The 20,828-nt window shown below is 37.7% G+C and overlaps 1 protein-coding gene across 1 annotated transcript in view; it reads right to left on the bottom strand.

Moving 5' to 3' along the window:
* Positions 1-229: 229 nt before the first annotated feature.
* FHL5 (four and a half LIM domains 5) overlaps positions 230-20,828 on the bottom strand; it is a 46,635-nt gene continuing 26,036 nt past the window's right edge. The window contains exons 2-6 of the mRNA XM_059399248.1: positions 17,580-17,750; positions 16,601-16,775; positions 15,466-15,635; positions 10,335-10,521; positions 230-4,003 (exon numbers count right to left, since the gene is read on the bottom strand). Of these exons, the coding sequence (XP_059255231.1) occupies positions 3,840-4,003; positions 10,335-10,521; positions 15,466-15,635; positions 16,601-16,775; positions 17,580-17,738 (855 nt within the window). The 5' untranslated portion in view covers positions 17,739-17,750 and the 3' untranslated portion in view covers positions 230-3,839. The remainder of the gene's footprint in view (positions 4,004-10,334; positions 10,522-15,465; positions 15,636-16,600; positions 16,776-17,579; positions 17,751-20,828) is intronic.

Below are 20,828 nucleotides of genomic sequence, written 5' to 3'. Positions count from 1 at the left end.
GGATCACAGATGTGTTATTTGGGTCAGCTAGAATTCAGTTGTGCTATTTTTATATTAATACTCTGAAATGGTATCTGAACATGTAGTTAATTTGGGTATTGTAAAAATGGATGGGACAAGAAGATAAAAGTCATCATGCTACCTTATGTACTAGAAGTAGAAACACAACAAAGCTATTCCATATTGACACAGTTAATGTAAAAAATAAATCTCTAAAAACAATTGAAGAATGAGTATTGTGCAAATTTATTCAGCATAAGAAACTTCTGAAAATGACAATTTGTAAAAATACGTAAAAACTATGTTATTACAATAGTAAATATCTATCTAAATTATTTGAGAATAATTTATGTGCTCACTTAAATATATCTGAAACATACTCTAACAATCATTTTCTTATTTAAAATATGATTATGAGTATACCAAGTAGATTAAAAAATACCTTTTTTCTTAAATTCAAAACTGGTGTCACTAATATCAGAGATATGTTATTAGGTTTTATTTTTTATTTGTGCTTCTATATTTTGCAACAATTTTTAACCAACACCATTTGTGACAGCATCATGCATTTTTACAATGGTTGGCCAATCTTTCATTCCAATGTGTAACTTAATGTTCTTTCTTTTCTTAATGTTCCTTTTAAAGCTATAGTGACTGGGTACATTCTGAATCCAGGATGGTACTCTGTCATACTTCACTTAACCAATGAACCTGGACTGTTCCAATATAACATGTTTATGATCTTGTTAAGTGAAAATTGAAACCTTGTGTACCCTACCTATTATTATGGAAACAGAAATTCTTTTGTTTTTCTTTGTTATATTTAATCCTAACATGCTAACATAAAATATTTTGATTCATTGACTTGTATTCTCATCGATAGCTCTTGGCTTGCATTACCCATTGCTCCTTCTTTGTTTTCTGTGGCCACTCACCAAATGTGTTACTGCATTAAGAGACTTAGCTTTTGAAATCCTGCCCCCTTCAGTTCTAGGCCATACAGAATCATTAGCATAATGTTCCTCAAACACAGGCATAATGCTTTTCTCCTCTCTTTGAGAGCAGTTAGTCACTTTCTAGTCTCTGTTATATCACATATAAAGCTTTTATCCTCAGAATTAATATTCTGTCTTCATCTGACCTTTTTAGCTCTCTCATTTCTTCTTGCTCTTTGGCACAGTCTCTCTGCTACTTCCAAGCCATCTGGTTGTTATTAGCACACAGGATTGGCTTCTAACTGCTTTCCTGCCCATGCACATGTCACTCCTTGAATCACTGGGTGCCCACTGCTTCCTGAGGCAGTCTATTCCATCTCTGGATAGGTCAGAGAGCTTTTCTCTTTACTGACCCAAAATCAATTACAGTATACAGTATTTATATCTTTGTGTGTATGGCAGTCTAATGAGGTCTTCTTTCTTCAGAGTTTTGCATATGTATATTACGTCCACAGTGGCACTGTTTTTCAGCTCTAGGGAAGATTTCTGTATCTGGCAATCTCGCATTTCCATAACGTGATCTCCCACCACCCCAGAACCACAGCGGTTTGAGCTCCAACTCTGTGCATGGTACAATACATATCTGATAATGAAGCTAAATTCTAAATATGAAATTATTTATATGTGAAAGTATATGTATTTAAGTATATGTATCAAAGGAGAAACGAATATCTCAGATATGAGAAAAAGAATCTCTATCTCAGAAACGATTCTGTAAATTTTAATTGTACAGATAGAATGCAAACCTGACCACGTGCATACTTGCCCATACACAAAGCGAAATGCTTAAACATTACTCATTGTTTAACTTAGAAAATTCATCACATTTTGCATGTTTTTCTGTAACTGGTTAACTGAGACAATGTTACATATCATATATTTATCCAGACCTTTTAAAAGGGCTTGGTTTTCTAAACATATAATGCACTATTATGTTCTGGTTCAGAGAACAATTGGAGTGTTTAGTTCTATATGTGCAATTTCAAACAATGCAGGAAAAATATTGACGGTTTTGCCTACGTCTTAAACTGTGAATGTGAAAAGTTATCTTGGTGTTGTTACTACACATACACAAAAAAAGACAGTTATATCTTTCAAACAGCCTTTGTAACCTGACCTTTTATTAGCAACTGTAAATTGTTAGCATCTCCAAACGTCCTTGCATTTTGAACTATTTCAAAAATTGTGTTTCCATAACAATTTTAATTGCATCTCCTGTGATACTATTTTAATCACTGTAATCAGCTACATCATATAATTAGGTTTCAATCAGAACCTTTAGTGCTAGGCAGTAATCTGAAAGTAGACACTTATAAAAATGTTACGTCCGCATAGCTTTCTTCTGACCTCCCTCTACTCCACCTAAGTGACACTATAACAAAGACAGTAATTGACCATGGAGAAAAGAGTTTGCTTTTCATTTGTCCCTCATAATGTGGAAAATATTGCAGCTCGGTAGGGCGATCATTAGTTGATGTCTGGCAGAACGACATGCATATGGTGATAAACTTTTCCTTAAGGCTGTTTCTTCTCTTGTGACCGATAAACACTGACTTATTTGTAGAATGGCTGCTCAGGGTTGGGAGAGAACCTGTGGGCCATGCAGGAGCTGTGGGCCATGCAGGAGGTTGGAACTCTTGGGACATGGTTGGCATGGGGTGAGGGGGGTGGCACAGGTGTGGTGCAACAGTGGGGAGGGCTCATCTACCGCCCATATTGGTCTATGGTATTGCTTTATAGGTCCAGAATTATCAGCAGTGAATTATTTTTTCTCACTTCTTATTATTACTAAATTCTGTCAAAGCCCACTTTCATGTCTTCTCATTAATCAACTGTGTAATTTTAGAAGGCAAAATGCATGAAGCTCAGAGGTAATTATGCATTCTATTATGCCTGTAGATATCGGGATGAAAGTCATGTTCCATCGCTCAATCCCTTTCCTAAAACTCATTTCCACAAGTGATGACTTAATGATCTACTTACTTTAAAGGTTTGCCTTTGGGGACAATGATTACCCCAGTTAGCTCATTTGAGAGAATAGACTTCTCTTTCATGGAATCTGTTAAGTATTTAGAAAAATCATGTGGGCTTTGAAAATGCATTTGGTGCAACATGTGTTGAAACCTAGGCTTTAACTATCCCCAGGTAGAGAAGATCCCTTCATAACCATGCAGAGTATGAGAGCCACAGTGTCCAAATTCTCATTTCCATTTGTTAAACATGGAGCCAGCTAGCTCTGGAAGCAGCATATAGGAGGTCAAACTGCAGTTTTGTTTTGCAGCTCCAAAGTCAGTATGTGTGAATAAAAGAATGATAAAGGGGCAGAATTCTCAAATCGGATGATTACTGATCAGTTTTTCTGATCAGTTTTGTTCTTCTACCAACAATAGCCAGTCTATCACTTTATATATAACTAGCTAGCTAGGAATGCAAACATTAGCTTCACATATGCCTGTCAATTTAATCTCTTAATTTCCTTTTTTTACTCTGCAGTTTTAAAACCATCAGTCTTTGGTAATAACATCCATACTTCTAGGTATAGGTCATATGTTTGATTGCAATAAGGAGATATACTCCTATGCTTTTAACAGCAGAGTGCAGTATTTTGCAAGGAGAGATGCCTTTGTGAGTTAGGATATGTTCATTCCTGTTCGACTGCTTTTTCTGAGCTCTTATGATACAGTCCAATCGGTGTGTGTGTGTGTGTGTGCAAAAATCCTCCTGCTATAAACGCTGCATTAAAATGTGCTGAAACATAAGTCAGAAATACTACTTCAAGCAAGGTCTGGATTTAGTGAGAACAAAAGCAAGGTGGATTTCAGGTGAGGAAGGGCTCTTCTCCCTCTAGATGTCAGTTTCCAATCCAGAGCCACATTTGCGGCAGAAGATTTCCTTGTTCTGGGTCAGGAAGCCTTCCCCCACCAAGGAGACTGAGCACTTTCCACAGTTAAAGCATTCACTGTGCCACTGGCGGTCTTGAAAGCAGATAAATTTGGCGCCTCTGAGACCTGTAAAGGAATTGGGGGGAAAAATATTCTTCCAATGAACAGATTAAGGATTCCATCTGGTAGAGTCTCCTAGGAACTGTAGAGAACAGCAACGAGCAAGAAGACCGCTTAGAGGCAAGTATGACCTTCCATGCCCCTGTGTCCATCTGGGAATGTCACCCTAGGCAATTTCCTGATGAGGTCCAGTCTGAGTCCCAATTTTTTCCATAATTTACAAAAGTAGATAGAATCTGAATGTACAAAGCAGGTATTTTGGGAAACACATAAAGATCACCTAAGAGAAGGGGGACAGATTTCAAATTAAGAGATACCTGGGTGTGACTATCTTTTTTTCTCTCTTCATGGCCCTGTTTTCTTAAAGCAAAATTAAGATACAATAAAATAAATGTATACTACCTAGCCTGGTGTCTGATGTTTTAATGACTTTGAGTTTTCTTTCCTCTATTTCTATGTTAAGTTTTACTCAAGATAAATTCCCATGGTCATACTGTGGCTTGGGACATGATTTCCAAAAGTCCCCAGTAGAAGATTTCATCCAGACCATCATGTAACTAGCCTAACATGATACCTGATTGCCTTGCCCAGAGACAACATCAGCCCAGGCTTGCAATAAAGATCTGTGAGTCTGCTCACTCGGGCCACTGAAGCCATGCTATCCAGTAATTTGTCTCTAAGAGATGCCTGGTCAGCCTCTACAACTTCTACCTGGGCTTCGCCTGAACCGTAACATTTCCAAGAAAGGGAATAGAATTTGAGTCTTCAGTGACAATCTCTTTCCATATCCCTAATATGGATCTAGACTACAGTTTAAGGGACTGACTTTGAGGAGTTGAAAGGGAGAAAAGATGTAGCGGTTGGGAATGGTTTGGGATGCCTTGGGTCTTTATTTATTTGCCAAGATTTTTTCCAAGTGATCATAGTGTTACAAACCTCCCGTGATTTGCTCATTACTCACAAAGTGTGGCTAACATAGTTCGTGGGTTGATTCACATGTAATTTCCAAATATTCCATTTGGGGAAGCAAAAAACAAGAATAAGCATTCTATTTCAAATAAACTCTCCTTAAATATGGATATATATATAATATAATATAATATAATACAAATATATGGTAAGTTATAAATTTATAACATAAATTTGTATATAACACATAATATATAAATTTATAAAATAAAAATATAAATATGGATATATACTATAATAATACTTAAATATGATAATGAACACTTATTTCCATACCAGAAATGCTATTTGATGTCTTTACATGAAATTTATTAGTTTATAAGTAAATGCACATCAAATTTCTTTACCTTCTTTAATTAAATTTATAGCTTGCTTATTTATGATGCTATCATCATTACTTGCTAATAAGAGTAAATCAATAATGAACCAATTAATTCCCTGAGTGTTATTCAAAACATTAATAAGCTGACTGCAAGAATCATGTTCTATATATGCATGAATCATCGCTGTTCATAAAACTGATTATTACATATCTTGCATTTTGATGCTCATGAGCTTTTCTTGATTTTATTAGTAAGCCCATATAAGGGGTAAATATAAAAACAATTCTGGAGAAATAGAAGCATCTGGTAGCTGGAATTCAAGAGAGGCAGACTCAACATGTCAGATGCTTATAAATTGTTTCAATTTTGAATAAATTTCCTCCATTAAGTCATGAGGGTCATTGTAGTAGGAAAGTCCCCCAAGAAACCTGTCTCTGGCCCTTGTTTTATTTGACTTCATTTATTAATGAAAATTCAATAGAATAAAAGCTAGCATCTGTTGAGCACTTGAAAATGAGTCCATCACTATCCTAAGCCCTTCACATATCTGCATCACATAGCTCTCATCTTACCTTCATGAGTAGATATTATCATCAACTCTGCTTTGCAGACAAAAATTTATGAACAGAGAGGGTCAACCACTTGCCCAAATCAGCCGTTTGGTATGTAGCAGGTCTGGGATTCAATCCTAGGCCATCGGGCTTTAGGACCTGTGCTCTTAACTTCCCCAAATTCACTCTGAATTTATCTGTTGTAAAGACCATAGCCGGGAACACTAGCATTCTTTTCTGAAGAAATAACATCTGAAACTCCTTTTACTCAAAATAAATAGAAATGGCAGAAAGTGAAGATATGATCCTGTTCAACTGCGCATTTGCAAGTAAGGAAATGAGGAGCTCCATGCTGGTGAGTCCTTTACCCAGGGTCACACAGTAGTCAGGGGGCACAGGCAAGGCCAAGTTCTTTTACTCCTACTGCATCAAGCTGCTTCACTTATCCCAGAAAATTTGAAAGGTTGATCCTATCTTAGAGGAGAAAAAAATTACAGTTCCACCTTGAATTTGTTCAAATGAATCAAATTTATTCGATGAGATTTAAAAAAAATCACACCTGAGACTCATAGATAGATTTAGTTAATACGAAAAAGTATTTTCAAAACACCCTAACATAGTTTCTTAGATTGACATATTGTTGGCATGAATGTGCAACTTTCAAAAGATAAATATATGGCAGCATAAGAATTCCCTGTGGAACATTAATTCAAAGGGCTCAATTTTAAAGAAACACTACTATAAAGCATATATATATATATATATATATATATATATATATATATTCAGATAAAAAAATAGTGAAGTGAATCGGAAGTTTTTGCAGACATTATAGTCTCAGGTGTCTCTCATCAGGGCCAAAAGAAGATTATGATAATTATAAAAAAGCTGATTATTCTGAATTAACTACATAGTCCCATATTTGGATTACTTTTGGGTCAAATCTGTGATTCTTAGGGCATCCTTATATTACATGCAGGACAATGTGTTTTTTCTCTCTGAACCTCAAAGACCTGGGCTCAGTGATTAACAGAAAACAACCCAACAGAAAAAAGTCACTTATCTACATACATCTGTGATGGATCAGAATTGAAACTCCTCAAGCTCAGGGCTCACACAGGCTCTTTGCAGGTCAGTATTAGCCATTTGAGTGCCCAGGAAGTTTTTAAACTCATTTGATTTGTTTAATTTTCTCATTTCCTCATAGAACTCCCCCCGCTCCTTTTTCTGGCTAGTTAAGAAAAGTGTCCTAGAATAAATCAACTGCATGCATTGGGCTGTAATTGCAGATTCTACCAAGGAGATTTATGAGCTCCCAGTACTGATGCATTTCTGGAAGTTCCATTTTCTAACCCAAACTGGTAGTGAGTGACAGTGGCTTATTCCCCTGACTGTAGGACATGTGAGATGTATAGAGGCAGGGGAGTGTAGTGGTGAAGAACCCAAGTTTGGAGCCTGGTCGTCTGGGATTGCCAAAGGAATCCAGCGCAAGGGCTGGGAATGTAACAGAGCAGAGGGATGGAGAGGAGCTGTGGGGAACAGAGCACTGGGGCAGCCACTGAGCCTGTGACAGAGACCCAGCTGGGGTACGCGAGGGCAGTCTGCTCACCCCGGGCAGGCTCTTCATGTACTTTTGGCTGCAGAGATGGGTTTTGCACTTGTTTCCAAACATGTGCAGGCCAAACAAAACAAACCTGCCAGCCAGCTGTAGCCCTGGACAGGGTGGGATGCTGAAAAACAGGCCCTGTGCAGACAGATTGTCAGGGTAACTCACTCTCTCCCTCTTGCAAGTCAGTGAAAACCTGCCAAGCTGGGTTTGCAGTGAAACTCTTCTTTCTTTGGAAATAGAAGAAGATTCAACTTTTATTTTGTGATATATTTGAAGATGGAGGAGGAGGAAAAGGATAAAATAATCTTTAATTCTATGTTACATAAACTGAACTAAAAGAAATGGAATATGATCTAAGAATCCCAGGAATGGGGAATAGAAGTACAGTTCTGCCTAAAATTGTAGCTACTGTGGTTCTCAGGTCATGCTAAATTCTTCTTCTTCTTCTTCTTCTTCTTCTTCTTCTTCTTCTTCTTCTTTTTTTTTTTTACTATAGGATTAGCATTTTTGATGTTTCTCCAAGGAAAATAAAATGCATCATTTTACCTTGAAAATCTTTTAAACATGAATCAATTTATCATTTGTGATATTTTAAAATCATATCACATGTATTTTGTTCATTCAGCACAATGCTATCCTGTTTTATTTCATCTATTCATAATTAAAATATATTGCAAGTGGATAGAAAGAAAAGAGAATGATATATTTGTTAGAAGCATCTTAAAATGAAGTTTAATTAATTCCTGACCTATGCCACCCTAAATATTACAGCTATAGATTTTTGTACAATACTTTGCATTTAATTAAAACCTTTTCTATTTCAGGGACCTTTGCCCTTATTTGGAATTAAGCAGGATTTTTCTTTATAAGTATTCCTTTCTCCCACTCAAATCGTTAAATGTCAGGCTCCTTGTGAAGTTCTTCTCTGACCTCCCAGCTCATCCTGTTCCTGAATGATTACTTTACTTTAGTCATTACCATTAGGTTTAGTATTAATTACCCTCTACAGAACATGGGTGCCTTAATTATGCTCTCCACTTGCTTTGAGGGGGTCTGTGTAATATTTGTATTTATGTGTGGGTACCCCTACATGTGTATCTTAGAAGACACAAAGAGATGAAAGAGCATTCCATGCTCACGGATCAGAAGAATAAACATTGTTAAAATGTCTAGACTGCCTAGAGAAATCTATACTTTCAGTCCCATCCTGATAAAAATTCCACCAGCATTTTTCAAAGTGCTGGAACAAACAATCCTAAAATTTGTATGGAACCAGAAGAGATCCCGAATTGCTAAGGAAATGTTGAAAAAGAAAAACAAAACCGGGAGCATCACGTTGTCTGATTTCAAGCTTTACTACAAAGCTGTGATCACCAAGACAGCATGGTACTGGCACAAAAACAGACACATAGACCAGTGGAACAGAGTAGAGAGCCCAGATATGGACCCTCAACTCTATGGTCAAATAATCTTCAACAAAGCAGGAAAAAATATACAGTGGAAAAAAGACAGTCTCTTCAATAAGTGGTGCTGGGAAAATTGGACAACTATGTGTAGAAGAATGAAACTCAACCATTCTCTTACACCATACAGAAAGATAAACTTGAAGTGGATAAAAGACCTCAACATGAGGCAGGAATCTATCAAAATCCTAAAGGAGAACATAGGCAATAACTTCTTCGACATCAGCCACAGCAACTTCTTTCAAGATATGTCTCCAAAGGCAAAGAAAACAAAAGCAAAAATGAACTTTTGGAACTTCATCAAGATCAAAAGTTTCTGCACAGCAAAGGAAACACTCAACAAAAGAAAGAGGCAACCCATGGAATGAGAGAAGATATTTGCAAATGACACTACAGACAAAGGGCTGATATTCAAGATCTATAAAGAACTCTCAAACTCAACACACACAAAACAGATAATCAGGGGCAGAACATATGAACAGATACTTCTCCAAAGATGACATACAAGTGGCTAACAGACACATGAAAAAATGTTCATCATAATTAGCCATCAGGGAGATTCAAATCAAAACCATATTGAGATACTAACTTACACCAGTTAGAATGGCTGAAATTAATAAGACGGTAAAAAACAAGTGTTGGAGAGGATGTGGAGAAAGGGGAACTCTCTTACACTGTTGGTGGGAATGCAAGTTGGTGCAGCCACTTTGGAAAGCAGTGTGGAAATTCCTCAAAAAATTAAAAGTAGAGCTACTCTATGACTCTGCAATTTCACTACTGGGTATTTACTCCAAAGATACAGATGTAGTGAAAAGAAGGGCCACCTGAGCTCCAATGTTCATAGTAGCAATGGCCACAGTTGCCAAATTGTGGAAAGAACCAAGATGTCCTTCAATGGAAAAATGGATAAAGAAGATATGGTCCATATATACTATGGAGTATTTTGCCTCCATCAGAAAGGATGAAGACCCAACTTTTGTATCAACATGGACGGGACTGGAAGAGATTATGCTGAGTGAAATAAGTCAAGCAGAGAGGGTTAAATATCATATGGTTTCACTTACTTGTGGAGCATAAGGAATAACATGGAGGACATGGGAAGATGGAGAGGACAAGTGAGTTGGGGGAAATTGGAGGGGGAGACAAACCGCGAGAGACTGTAGACTCTGAGAAACAAACTGAGGGTTTTGGAGGGGAGGGGTTGGGGGGGTTGGGTGAACCTGGTGGTGGGTATTATGGAGGGCACGTATCACATAGAACACTGGGTGTAGTACATAAACAATGAATTTTGGAACACTGAAAAGATATAAAATAAAATAAAATGAAAAAAAGAAGATTATCATTTTTTGACTCACCTTTCCCAAATTAACTATATAGCATCCACATAGCCATCATAGGACCATATTAAACTGAAGAACTTACCAGTAATAGACTTGGTACAGGCTGCACACTTTTTGGCATAAAGATGATTGTAGCAGTCCAGACAGAATGGATAATCATCTCTGGACATAAACTCTTCTTCACAGAGCTCTTTCCTACAGCTACTGCACAGAAAACACTCTTTATGCCACGGCTGGTCATGAAACGTTATCCCACCTGATGTTATCACCTGCCAAAGGATCACAAAAAGCCAGTGACCATGGGATCTAGTACGATCTGTCATGATCCTCTTCTGTGTCCACAAGTGATACTTTGGGCTGCTCTATCACCTTGTGTCAGGATGTCCTTTCCCTGTGATTTTTTTTTTTTTTTAATCAATATGAGAAGCAAAAGGCTATAGGGATTAAATAGAACTGGCTAGAAATATCCTAATTTTTTTCCTATAGTGGAATAGAAAAGAAGCAGGGCCATCATGGACTCAGGAAAATGAAAAAGAAGTAGAGCCTTGATTACTTTTCTCATTGTTCTCTTTTTTTGTTGGGCTTCAAAGATATGCCATCAGCACTAAGATATTTTCTGCACCAGGTTCTTATTTCCATGTCTGACTTTTAAGGATGCTGAAAAAGTGGCTTTTCCCTGAAAGCTTTAATCCAGCAGTAACAACCCTGAATAGCATTGTTAAGCACCATCATCCACTAATCATGACTAATATTTCTGAAGTGAGCTTTCAGTCCTCAGCCCTGTGCTAAGGGATGACCTCTTCTTTTGTTCTTAACACCACAACACAGCTAAGACTATTATCTTCTCCCCTTTAAGAGATGAGAAACTACTGAGTGTTAGAATGGTCAGGTCACTCACCAGGTCTCACAGAACTAGCATTCAAACCTACACAGTCTGACTCCTGAGCCTGTGTGCTTAGCCAGTAAAACAATACTGATCAAGGTTACTTTTCGCTCTTGAACAGTTGATAAGTCCTTGTCCAATGAGTGAACAAATGCCAAGGGAAAAAACATTTGGACAACAATTCCGGTATTGTATCGAGCACAGATGGAGTGCTGTGCCAACTGTGTGGGTTTTCAGCTTTAGAACTCTATGTAATGAGCACAGCTTGTATGTCGAACCTTAATGTGTGATGTGCGAGGGTTTTGTCAGACATACTTATTATTCCTCCATAATATATATAACGGAGGAATTATATATAAATATACACACACACACACACACACACGCACATATATACCAAACCAGTTTGTTTGTTTGTTTATTTTTAATGATTTACTTATTTGACAGAGATCACAAGTAGACAGAGAGGCAGGTGCAGTGGGGCAGGGGGAAGCAGGCTCCCTGCTTAGTGGAGAGCCTGATGTGGGCCTCGATCCCAGAACCCTTGGACCATGACCTGAGCCAAAGGCAGAGGCTTTAACCCACTGAGCCACCCAGGTGCCCCATATACCAAAGCAGTTTAATCCATGGGTTGTAATCAGATGGGTAAATATTGGACAACTGTTCTTGGGTAGCAATTTTTAAGTCACAGTGTCTTTAGAACCCATGGCTGTTGAGCTCTTGGAGTAGCTCTGGAATCTAAAATGTGTTCCTCTGCTCCCTGAGGCAAGTCCTGCAATCTCTGTATTCAAATTAACTGGACATAGAAAATGTGGAGACTCTTCTAAGCCATCTTATTAATGAAGAATTTAAAAAATATGTTGTATATGATACAGGCTTTTGAAAAGATGATTCTAAAGATATTTTTGAATCTACAACAAATATCTTAAAAATTAAAGATATTTGATGGAAAAGTTACTTTTCCTACTGGAAAAAATGTATACTAGTCTAAATAAGTAATGGGAAACATCATGGTGTGTGTGAACTAAAGCAATTTAAAATACCCCCTACTGATTTCAAATCCCTCATTGCGGGCACAGCAGAATTCAAGATGCCTTTGATTTGTTTGGTCAAATTATTAGCAGGCAATGCTTTAAAGATTCCAAGCTTGAAAAATATATTCACAGCAAAAGAAAACTTGATATATACACCAAAGACTGTTTAATTAGACAGAAGAAACTCTGGAACATTAAAATAGTTTGCTTGTGATGATGTTCCTTTTGAAGAGGCAAGCCCGCTAAGATGAAGCTGGATATCCAGGCGTGATGTTTGCCATTGGTTAGTCCTGGGATTTGGAACAAGTTTCTTCTCTGGCAACGTGGAGGCAGTACTAGTTTTGTGCTTAGTAGCCATAGCCAGTGAATCTATTTGAACCTCGAGGAGCTTGGATTCAAAGCACCTGTGGTTTGAGGTTACTTGTTTTTGGTAGAAAATAAGTTTTATCTATTTATTGATCTATTTTTATTTTATTTTATTTTATTTTATTTTATTTTATTTTATTTTAGAGAGAGGGAGGGAGAGAGACAGTAGGGGCGGTGGGGGCAGAAGGAGGAAGAGAGAATTCCAAACAGTCTCCATGCCCAGCGAGGAGCCTGATGTGGGGCTTGACCCCAGGACCCTGAGATCATGACCTGAGCCAAAATCAAAAGTCAGACCCTTAACCAACTGAGTTGCCCAGGCACTCCAGAAAATAAGTTTTAGTTTCACAAAATAAAATCTATGAAATCAGTTCTAAGGGGCTGGTTGTCCAGTATTTTTTGCCCATTTTGTTTGTTTTATCTGGTCTTTGGTTTGAGTTGAAACATTGTTTTTCTTGATCAGAAACATTTATATCCAGCTTTCTTTAAAAGACTTGTGGTTTTAAAAATTAAATAGAAAATAATCTGGCATGTCGTGGTCTGTCTACTACCCAGTATAAATATTTCACAAAGTTTTGGTGACTTCAGATCATATTCTAAATATAGGACAGGCTCCTATAACTTGGGAAATGCCAGTGCTTTGGCCTCAAACAGTGCTTAACGTGGATATACTAGAGAAATTCCTTCTCTTGAATTTTTATAGCATTGAAAGAAACTTTATTGTATGCCCAATAAATGATTTTAAGATAATTTCCACAAGTCTTATTCATATTTTAACTGAAGTCTTTAAGAAACATAATGTGAACATGGTCCACTTAGTTGTCCTACAGAACAGTGAGATAAATCTATTTGTTCCTAGCATCTGTTTCTAAAGATTTTATTTATTTATTTGACAGAGAGCTCACAACTAGACAGAGAGGCAGGCAGAGAGAGAAGGAGAAGCAGGCTCCCTGCCGAGCAGAGAGCCCAATGCGGGCTGAAATTATGACCTGAGCTGAAGGCGGAAGCTTAATCCACTGAGCAACCCAGGTACTCTCTAGCATCTGTTTCTAAAATGGATGTCTTCAGGGGCTCCTGGGTGGCTCAGCTGTTAAGTAGCTGCCTTTGGCTCAGGTTATGATCCCAGGGTCCTGGGATTGAGCCCCGCATCAGGCTCCTTGCTCAGCAGGAGGCCTGCTTCTCCTTCTTCCACTCCCCCTGCTTGTGTTCCCTCTCTCACTGCGTCTCTCTGTGTCAAATAAAATCTTTAAAAAAAAAAAAAAAAAGAACGAATAAATAAATAAATAAATGCATGTCTTCAGGGTGCCTGGGTGACTCAGTCGGTTGAGCATCCAACTCTTGATTTCAGCTCACATCATGATCTCAGGGCTGTGGGATGGAACCCCATGAGGAACTCCATAACCAGCATGGAGCCTGCTTAAGATTCTCTCTCCTTTTTTCCTCTGCATCTACCTACCTCCCTCGTGTGTGCTCTCTCTCTCTTTCTCAAAAAGTAATATAATAAAATAAAAAAATAAAATGCAGGTCATCAGCTCTAATAAATCGTCTGAGCTACATATATTGCAGGGTCATAGGATCTGAAGGTTTTCTATAAAGTCATTGTCTAAGTCAGTGTTTCTGATGGAGTAATGGAAATTTCTGGGTATAAGATGGTTTTCTATCATGTTACTATCAATTGTAATTTCAGCCATAATTATAGTGTATTCTAATGGTTATGATGTAGGAGTTTATTGTTTTCTCTGCAAATGCAGTCCTTCTGTTTTAAATACATATAAAAAATTACTGTGCACATGCACTCCCATAGAAAGTGGTAGTGAGGCTTCTAGCTGTCTAGATGCAATTATACAAGTGGTCTTGAGATCTGCCAAAGCAGCCCATAGATCAAAAATGTTTAGAGAGCGCTGCTTTCCCATCACAATTTATCGTGTTATTTTAAACTTGATGATGCCTTATGGGTCAAGGTTTTCTTCAAGTACATCAATATATATTTTACAAAATACAGACAGATTTTATCAAGGTAATAGAGATGAGTGACTTTTCACATTAATGCTTAAAGGCTAAAAGAGGTTGGATGACGTTTACTTGAAAGCATGACTCTTTTCTTATTGGAAGATATGGTTTGAATGGGTGTCCAAGTCAGAACAGTCTGGAACTGGAAGCGAACCACTTGCTGCCCTTGTCCTCTTTCTGTCTTTCTGTCTAATTTCCCTAATGATCTTGTCACTCTCTTGAGTCTACTTATCTACTCTTTAGAAATATTAAAGCTTCAAGCCAAGAAGACATTTGTGTTGCTGGGACATAATGTGAAAAGTTAAACATCCCATTTAAACTGGTTCCTTTAGTGACTCTGTGAGAAAAATCGTATTTCTCTGAAACGAAATGGATCCAAAGCTACCTTCCAAAAAATGTCTTGTATTCTTCGAGAGATGTATGCCCTTTGCCAGAATACATAATCTTGTGAAGTAACAGTGAATGGAACTGGACTATCTTGAGCTTTTGGAACCTTACATTCACGTTCTGGGTGGAATTTTATGACGATGAAAGTAGGTGGCTGTCTTCATCATGACGGGCAGTGTGCGTCTGGCCATAATGGAATTCAAAACTAATGTGAATGTGTAAAGACAGACAGAACATGGGGCACCTGGGTGGTTCAGTGGGTTAAAGCCTCTGCCTTTGGCTTGGGTCATGATCCCAGGGTCTTGGGATTGAGCCCCGCATCGGGCTCTCTGCTCGGTAGGGAGCCTGCTTCCTCCTCCCTCTCTCTGCCTGCCTCTCTGCCTACTTGTGATATCTCTCTCTGTCAAATAAATAAATAAAATCTTAAAAAAAAAAAAAAAAGAACATGATGGTATCGTTGCATTCCAAATATCTAGAGGGTTTAAAAAGCAATGGTCTGGAAGGTTCCACAAGCTTCATCCTCTTTAGATAATTACCTTCTTACAAAAGCTGCAGTAATGAGCAAACGCCTTCTCAAAACATGGCACACAATAATTGCCACTCTCTTTGGAAATCAAAGGTTTAGTTCCTATTGGCTGTCGACAATGCTCACACACAAAGCAGGTTTCATGCCAGTAGTTTCCCTTAAATTCCATTTTGCGGGAACCTGTGCCACCCCAAATAAGAACCTGTTAGTATAAATGAAACATCATTTTATTTAAGTAAAGGTATGTCAAATTACTCAAACTGTATATTGTAACGTTAAGATGATACGCCTAATTGTCCTCACAGAAAAACAGTGTTTTGTTGGCTTCTAAAACACTTACCTGAGAAAAAGAAGGTATAGTTCAGCCACGATGAGGATGAGTCTCTCTTTTACTGACTCTCTTGTGCTGTATAAGCTACAATTTTGAGATTTGAAAGTACAACTGGTGGAGATTCTGAAAGGCTGCATGGGATTTAGATAGACTGGGCTGTAATTATCAATCTGGGAAATTAGGGATGCCTGAGGCACAAACTCTTGAGACTGATGTTGTACAGTTATGGTCTTCTAGAAACTCTTTGAATTCATAATAAGAAAATGAGAGAAAACTGTGTTTTATGCTGCCGTCCCTGGGGATTTAGAAGAAAATCAAAACAGAGAAGGTGCTTGCCTGGAAGTATAATGATGTACATGTATCCTTGACTTGCCTAGAAGGAATAAAGATGAGGGACCCTCAAACCATATTTTTTGTCCTGCTACAAAATGATGGTAGGCCCCATTCTCCTATGAGGAATTATGCTTCCCGATGACATTGTTTATGCCTAAGACAGGGTGTTTAATGCAGCCTTAGTGTTGTTGGTTTAGATTTTATCTTTATTCTATGGCCCAAATTGTGGTTGAAAATGTCTCTGTGAATTAACTTCATGAAAATACATCGAACACTGTAATGTACCCATACAGAATAATTACCCAGAAAGAATAATCCTTTAATTTCTAAAAATGTACAAAATGAAATCAAGAGATAGCAAGATAGACATCTTTCTCCAAAGGGGGGGCTTTCTTAGCTACTCTGCTTTTCCTTGGGTGCTTGGGTGGAATTCAAAGCCTTGCAGCTTCAGTGAGAGACTGGGGCTCCCTTGGGATCTTACCAGGCATGATGGTCCTCTTGCAGTGGAAGCACTTGCAGGAGCACTCGTTAGAGTAGCACTCCGAGCACAGCAGGCGCTCGTCCTTGGCAGCAAAAGGCTTTTCCACCAAAGAGTGATTGCATTTGGCACAGTTGAAGCATGCTTCATGCCAGTGTCGGCCTTTGTAACCAAGATCCTTCGAGGCAGTAAATATGAGTTAATTAAATGTGCTAGTGACAAAACAGGTCATTGGATAAGACAAAAATGAACACTCCTGGGACTCTGGTGTCAGTAGTTTGTGCTGGTAGCTTGAGGGAAAGTTGTCATTGATACTATTACCCATGAAGAGGAGGCTCTCTGGGGCAATTAAGAGCTAGAGCCTGGGGCTTTCTTAGTTGGTCACTGAAGACACATGGAAAATAAACTCTTTTTTCTTCAGATTTCCTCTTCCTTCCTTTTGTAAACTGTAGGATCATGGAAATCATGGAATGATTTTTATTTTTAGGTTGTAATATATTATTGTTTGAGATTAAACAAAATCTCAACACCACAACACAAAGACAAAAGAGGGAAAAGAGAAAAACAGTAATGTGCATGGTGGGAGGAATGGGCTGTATGAGGGCACAGTGGACTTAGGGGAGATGAACCTGATTCGAAGTCAGAAAATACAGATTTTTGAATCTCTACACTTGCAATGATTTATGTATTTATCCATTTATACTCCTGTTATTCCAGAAATAAATCAGCATTTTCACTGTGTAACATAACCTCCTTAGTCTTTAACATCTTTAACTATCTTCTAAGACCACTGTGAGGATTAAAATGTATGTTGTGTTTCATAGTGCTAGACACCATACCTGGTCATCATGGTAACTTTGAAGGTGCTTATATCCAGTAGTGGAGGAATACAGTATTAACAGTCAATACTGAAGGAAACAAGACATTCCCAAGCATTGGTCTGATTGTTCACATGCAGTCATTCTGTGAATTGAAGACCTACCTTGGAACCTGATTCGATTGGTTCTTTGCACTCCTCACAATAGTTAGAAAAGATACGATCGTAACATGAAACACAATATGGATTGTCATTCTTTAGTACATACTTCTTCCCAAGAAGTGATGCTGTGCAGTATTGACAATCAAATTGAGCTGTTGTCATTTTGGATCAGTCCTGTGAATAAGAAAATGATTCACGTACATGAAAGCAAATTTTTTATAAGAGAAATTATAAAGCCTTAACAGGAGCCAAACACTTGAATGAACTTAGATCTTAAGCAAAACAAACAGACAAAAAAACCCCAAAACCACCAATTTAGGAAAATATGCTGTAGTCATGGTGACATTTGGAGTGATTTAGGAAAGGCTCCTCTCCCATTTTGGCAGTTCCTGTGTGTTTTGTTAACAAAATGCAGTAAGCCAGCAGCCAGATTGTGCAAAACATCTTGTATTCATCATTCATTAATGTGAACTTCAATGAAAATGTGATATGTGTTGAAAGAGGACAGTTTCACCTCAAGGATGTAAATATGAACTGTTGATAGGTCTTTCATTAACTGTCATCACTTACTAACTTGCTGGAGAGTTCTGGAGGTAGAGTTCTTTGGAAATCACAACAATCTGAAATAGAAGTTACTAATCAAGCACACTGTCATTTTCTAGGCCATTCTTTTATTTCTCAAATTATTATTGGGCACTTACGGAGAGTTCTGCCCATTAGTCCTTAGATCTGTCTGTACTACATACTCTGTTGGGACATCCTCCTTCTTTGTGGCTTGAACATCTCCAAATATGCTGTTGACTCCCAGATCCACAGCTGAAGGTACCCTTGTCTTCTGGGCATCTGCTTTGGGATAGCCCACACTAAACTGGCCAAATACAACTCCTAAGCAGGTAAGACTTAGTCCAAGCACTTGGTCTTTCTGGTTACTGTTGAGCAATTGCCCAGACGTAGAAGCATTAGTGGAAACCATCAGTGGTAGGAAAGAACTCAAGCCTTCTTTAGGTTTTAGAACTAAACTAAAACTAAGATGTATGTAGAATGGTGAATTGCCGGGGCATTTGCTGAATGAGAAACTGTTATGAAACATAAAGCAAAGGCAAGGATAAGAAACCAGTAAAGAACAGAACTTATGGCTTTCAAAAGGTTTAATTAGGCATTGAATGTGAGTTTTTCATTGTCATCAAAAGCACTATCACTGATTTTCTTGGAAAATGAGATTTATCATCTCTGGATTTACTGGAATATATTAGGAGCTATGAATATGTCCTAATTCTCTACCTTGGAAATTTTTTTTTTTAAATTTTAGCAAAATCAGAAAATCCATTAATTATTGTGATGCTTTTTACAACATTTTTTGAAAATTTTTTTATTATGTTCAGTTAGTTTTTACAGCATTTAAAATTTTTTTTTTTATTTTTTATAAACATATAATGTATTTTTATCCCCAGGGGTACAGGTCTGTGAATTGCCAGGTTTATACACTTCACAGCACTAACCATAGCACATACCCTCCCCAGTTTTTACAGCATTTTTAATGACAGTTTTTATTTAATACATTAAAATTGTATTCCCATACATTTTTGCCTTCTTTTATTTAATGATGAGGTATTCAGAACAATGTCTTGCTGAATATATATTGTCATTAATTCTGTACGTGGCAGCTTTGTTATATTGTTCTTCACTAACAAAGAAAAGACAGGATTTAGAACATGTGGGGTTTTTTCCCAGGGAAGATGAAAATTCATACTAGAAAGTTCCCAATGGAACATGCCAAAATTATCTGCAAGGAACATTGAATTCCCTATTTGATTAATTCCACAGAAATGTCCTTTCCAAGTGAATACAAACACACTCAAAGAGTTAGTGAGGACTTAGAAACAGGAGGAAAATAGATCTGATTCCCTTGAAAGACTTTGAAATGCGAGTTTTATTCACATTTACAGTGATCATGTGTTTATCTCTTAATAGTGAAATAAGGTATATATACCTTTAACTTTGTATGGAAAATGCCATTTTCATTATTAGTATTTATTTGGCGTTAGATGTATATAATAGCATCGTGGAGCAAGGGAACTCCCAGTCCACTTCCATTTTGTGAGGCTTTTAGTATCTGATAAAATGAAGATGCAGCTAAAGGGATTACAAAACTGGTAGTGTTTCAGCATTTTAAACACAACACTGCAATACTTATATCTCATTTATTTTATAAATATATACATATAGATATCAAAATATATATCAATAAATATAAATATTTATCTAAATAAGTATCGCCATCCTAACCACATAATAGGTCTTGCTTCCTAGAAAATTCTTAACAAAATGGATCGTATTTTATTATTTTTTTAAGGAGAAAGTTTTATTTCCTTTTTTTGCTAAGATTTTATTTATTTGGCAGAGAGACAGAGATCACAACTAGGCAAAGCAGCAGGTGGGGGGGGGGGGGCGAGCAGGCTCCCTGCTGAGCAGAGAGCCAGACATAGGGCTTGATCCCAGGACCCTAAGATCATGGCCTCTGAGCCAAAAGCAGAGGCTTAACCCACTGAGCCACTCAGGCACCCCTAAAGAAGAAAGTTATTTCTTATTTTGTCTTTTTTTTTTTTTTCCCTTAAAGCAGCATCAGAGAGTTGGGTAGGGTGAGAACAGTCATTTCAACATCCCAAAACCTTGTGATTTTGCAGTATACTGTGAGTGAGTCAACATGTGTTGAATATCTACTCTGTAATATTTGAATTCCCTGCCCTCCAGAAGTCTGGATTCTCTTAGTATAACTCTTATCTTGGTCGTAGTGGACATAATTTGAGGTAAGAGAACAAACTAAATATTCATTTTTTTATTCTTGGTTGGGGAAAATACCCTAAGTAATTCAGCCCTCATTTTCATGAAGTCTCTTATTTACCTGTAGGTATGTGAACAATGTCCAAAGCGGTGTTATAACCGTATAAGTGATACATATTCTACTGGAACCATGGAGGTCTTAAGGAGCTAATAGAGAAGAGGCTGAGGAGCTATAGCATCAGGAAACCTTCCTGGGGAGATTTTAAGAATGTTGGAACTCAGGAAGGGAGGGAGGGAGGAATGTTCTTGATTTGGGCGGAAAAGGAAGTAGAAAAGACTAACGGGAGAATGGCACGGGGTCTCTTCTGAAGTTGGGAAATGGTGAGTCTTGGGAACAGATTTTCAAGACTTTGAAACTAAAGCTTCTTAAATCTATTTGAGCTTTTAATACAAGCAGCTCTAAATGGGGTG

Source organism: Mustela nigripes, chromosome 5 (assembly GCF_022355385.1).
Source record: "Mustela nigripes isolate SB6536 chromosome 5, MUSNIG.SB6536, whole genome shotgun sequence".
NCBI lineage: Eukaryota > Metazoa > Chordata > Mammalia > Carnivora > Mustelidae > Mustela > Mustela nigripes.
This window is presented reverse-complemented; position numbering and strand designations above follow the sequence as displayed.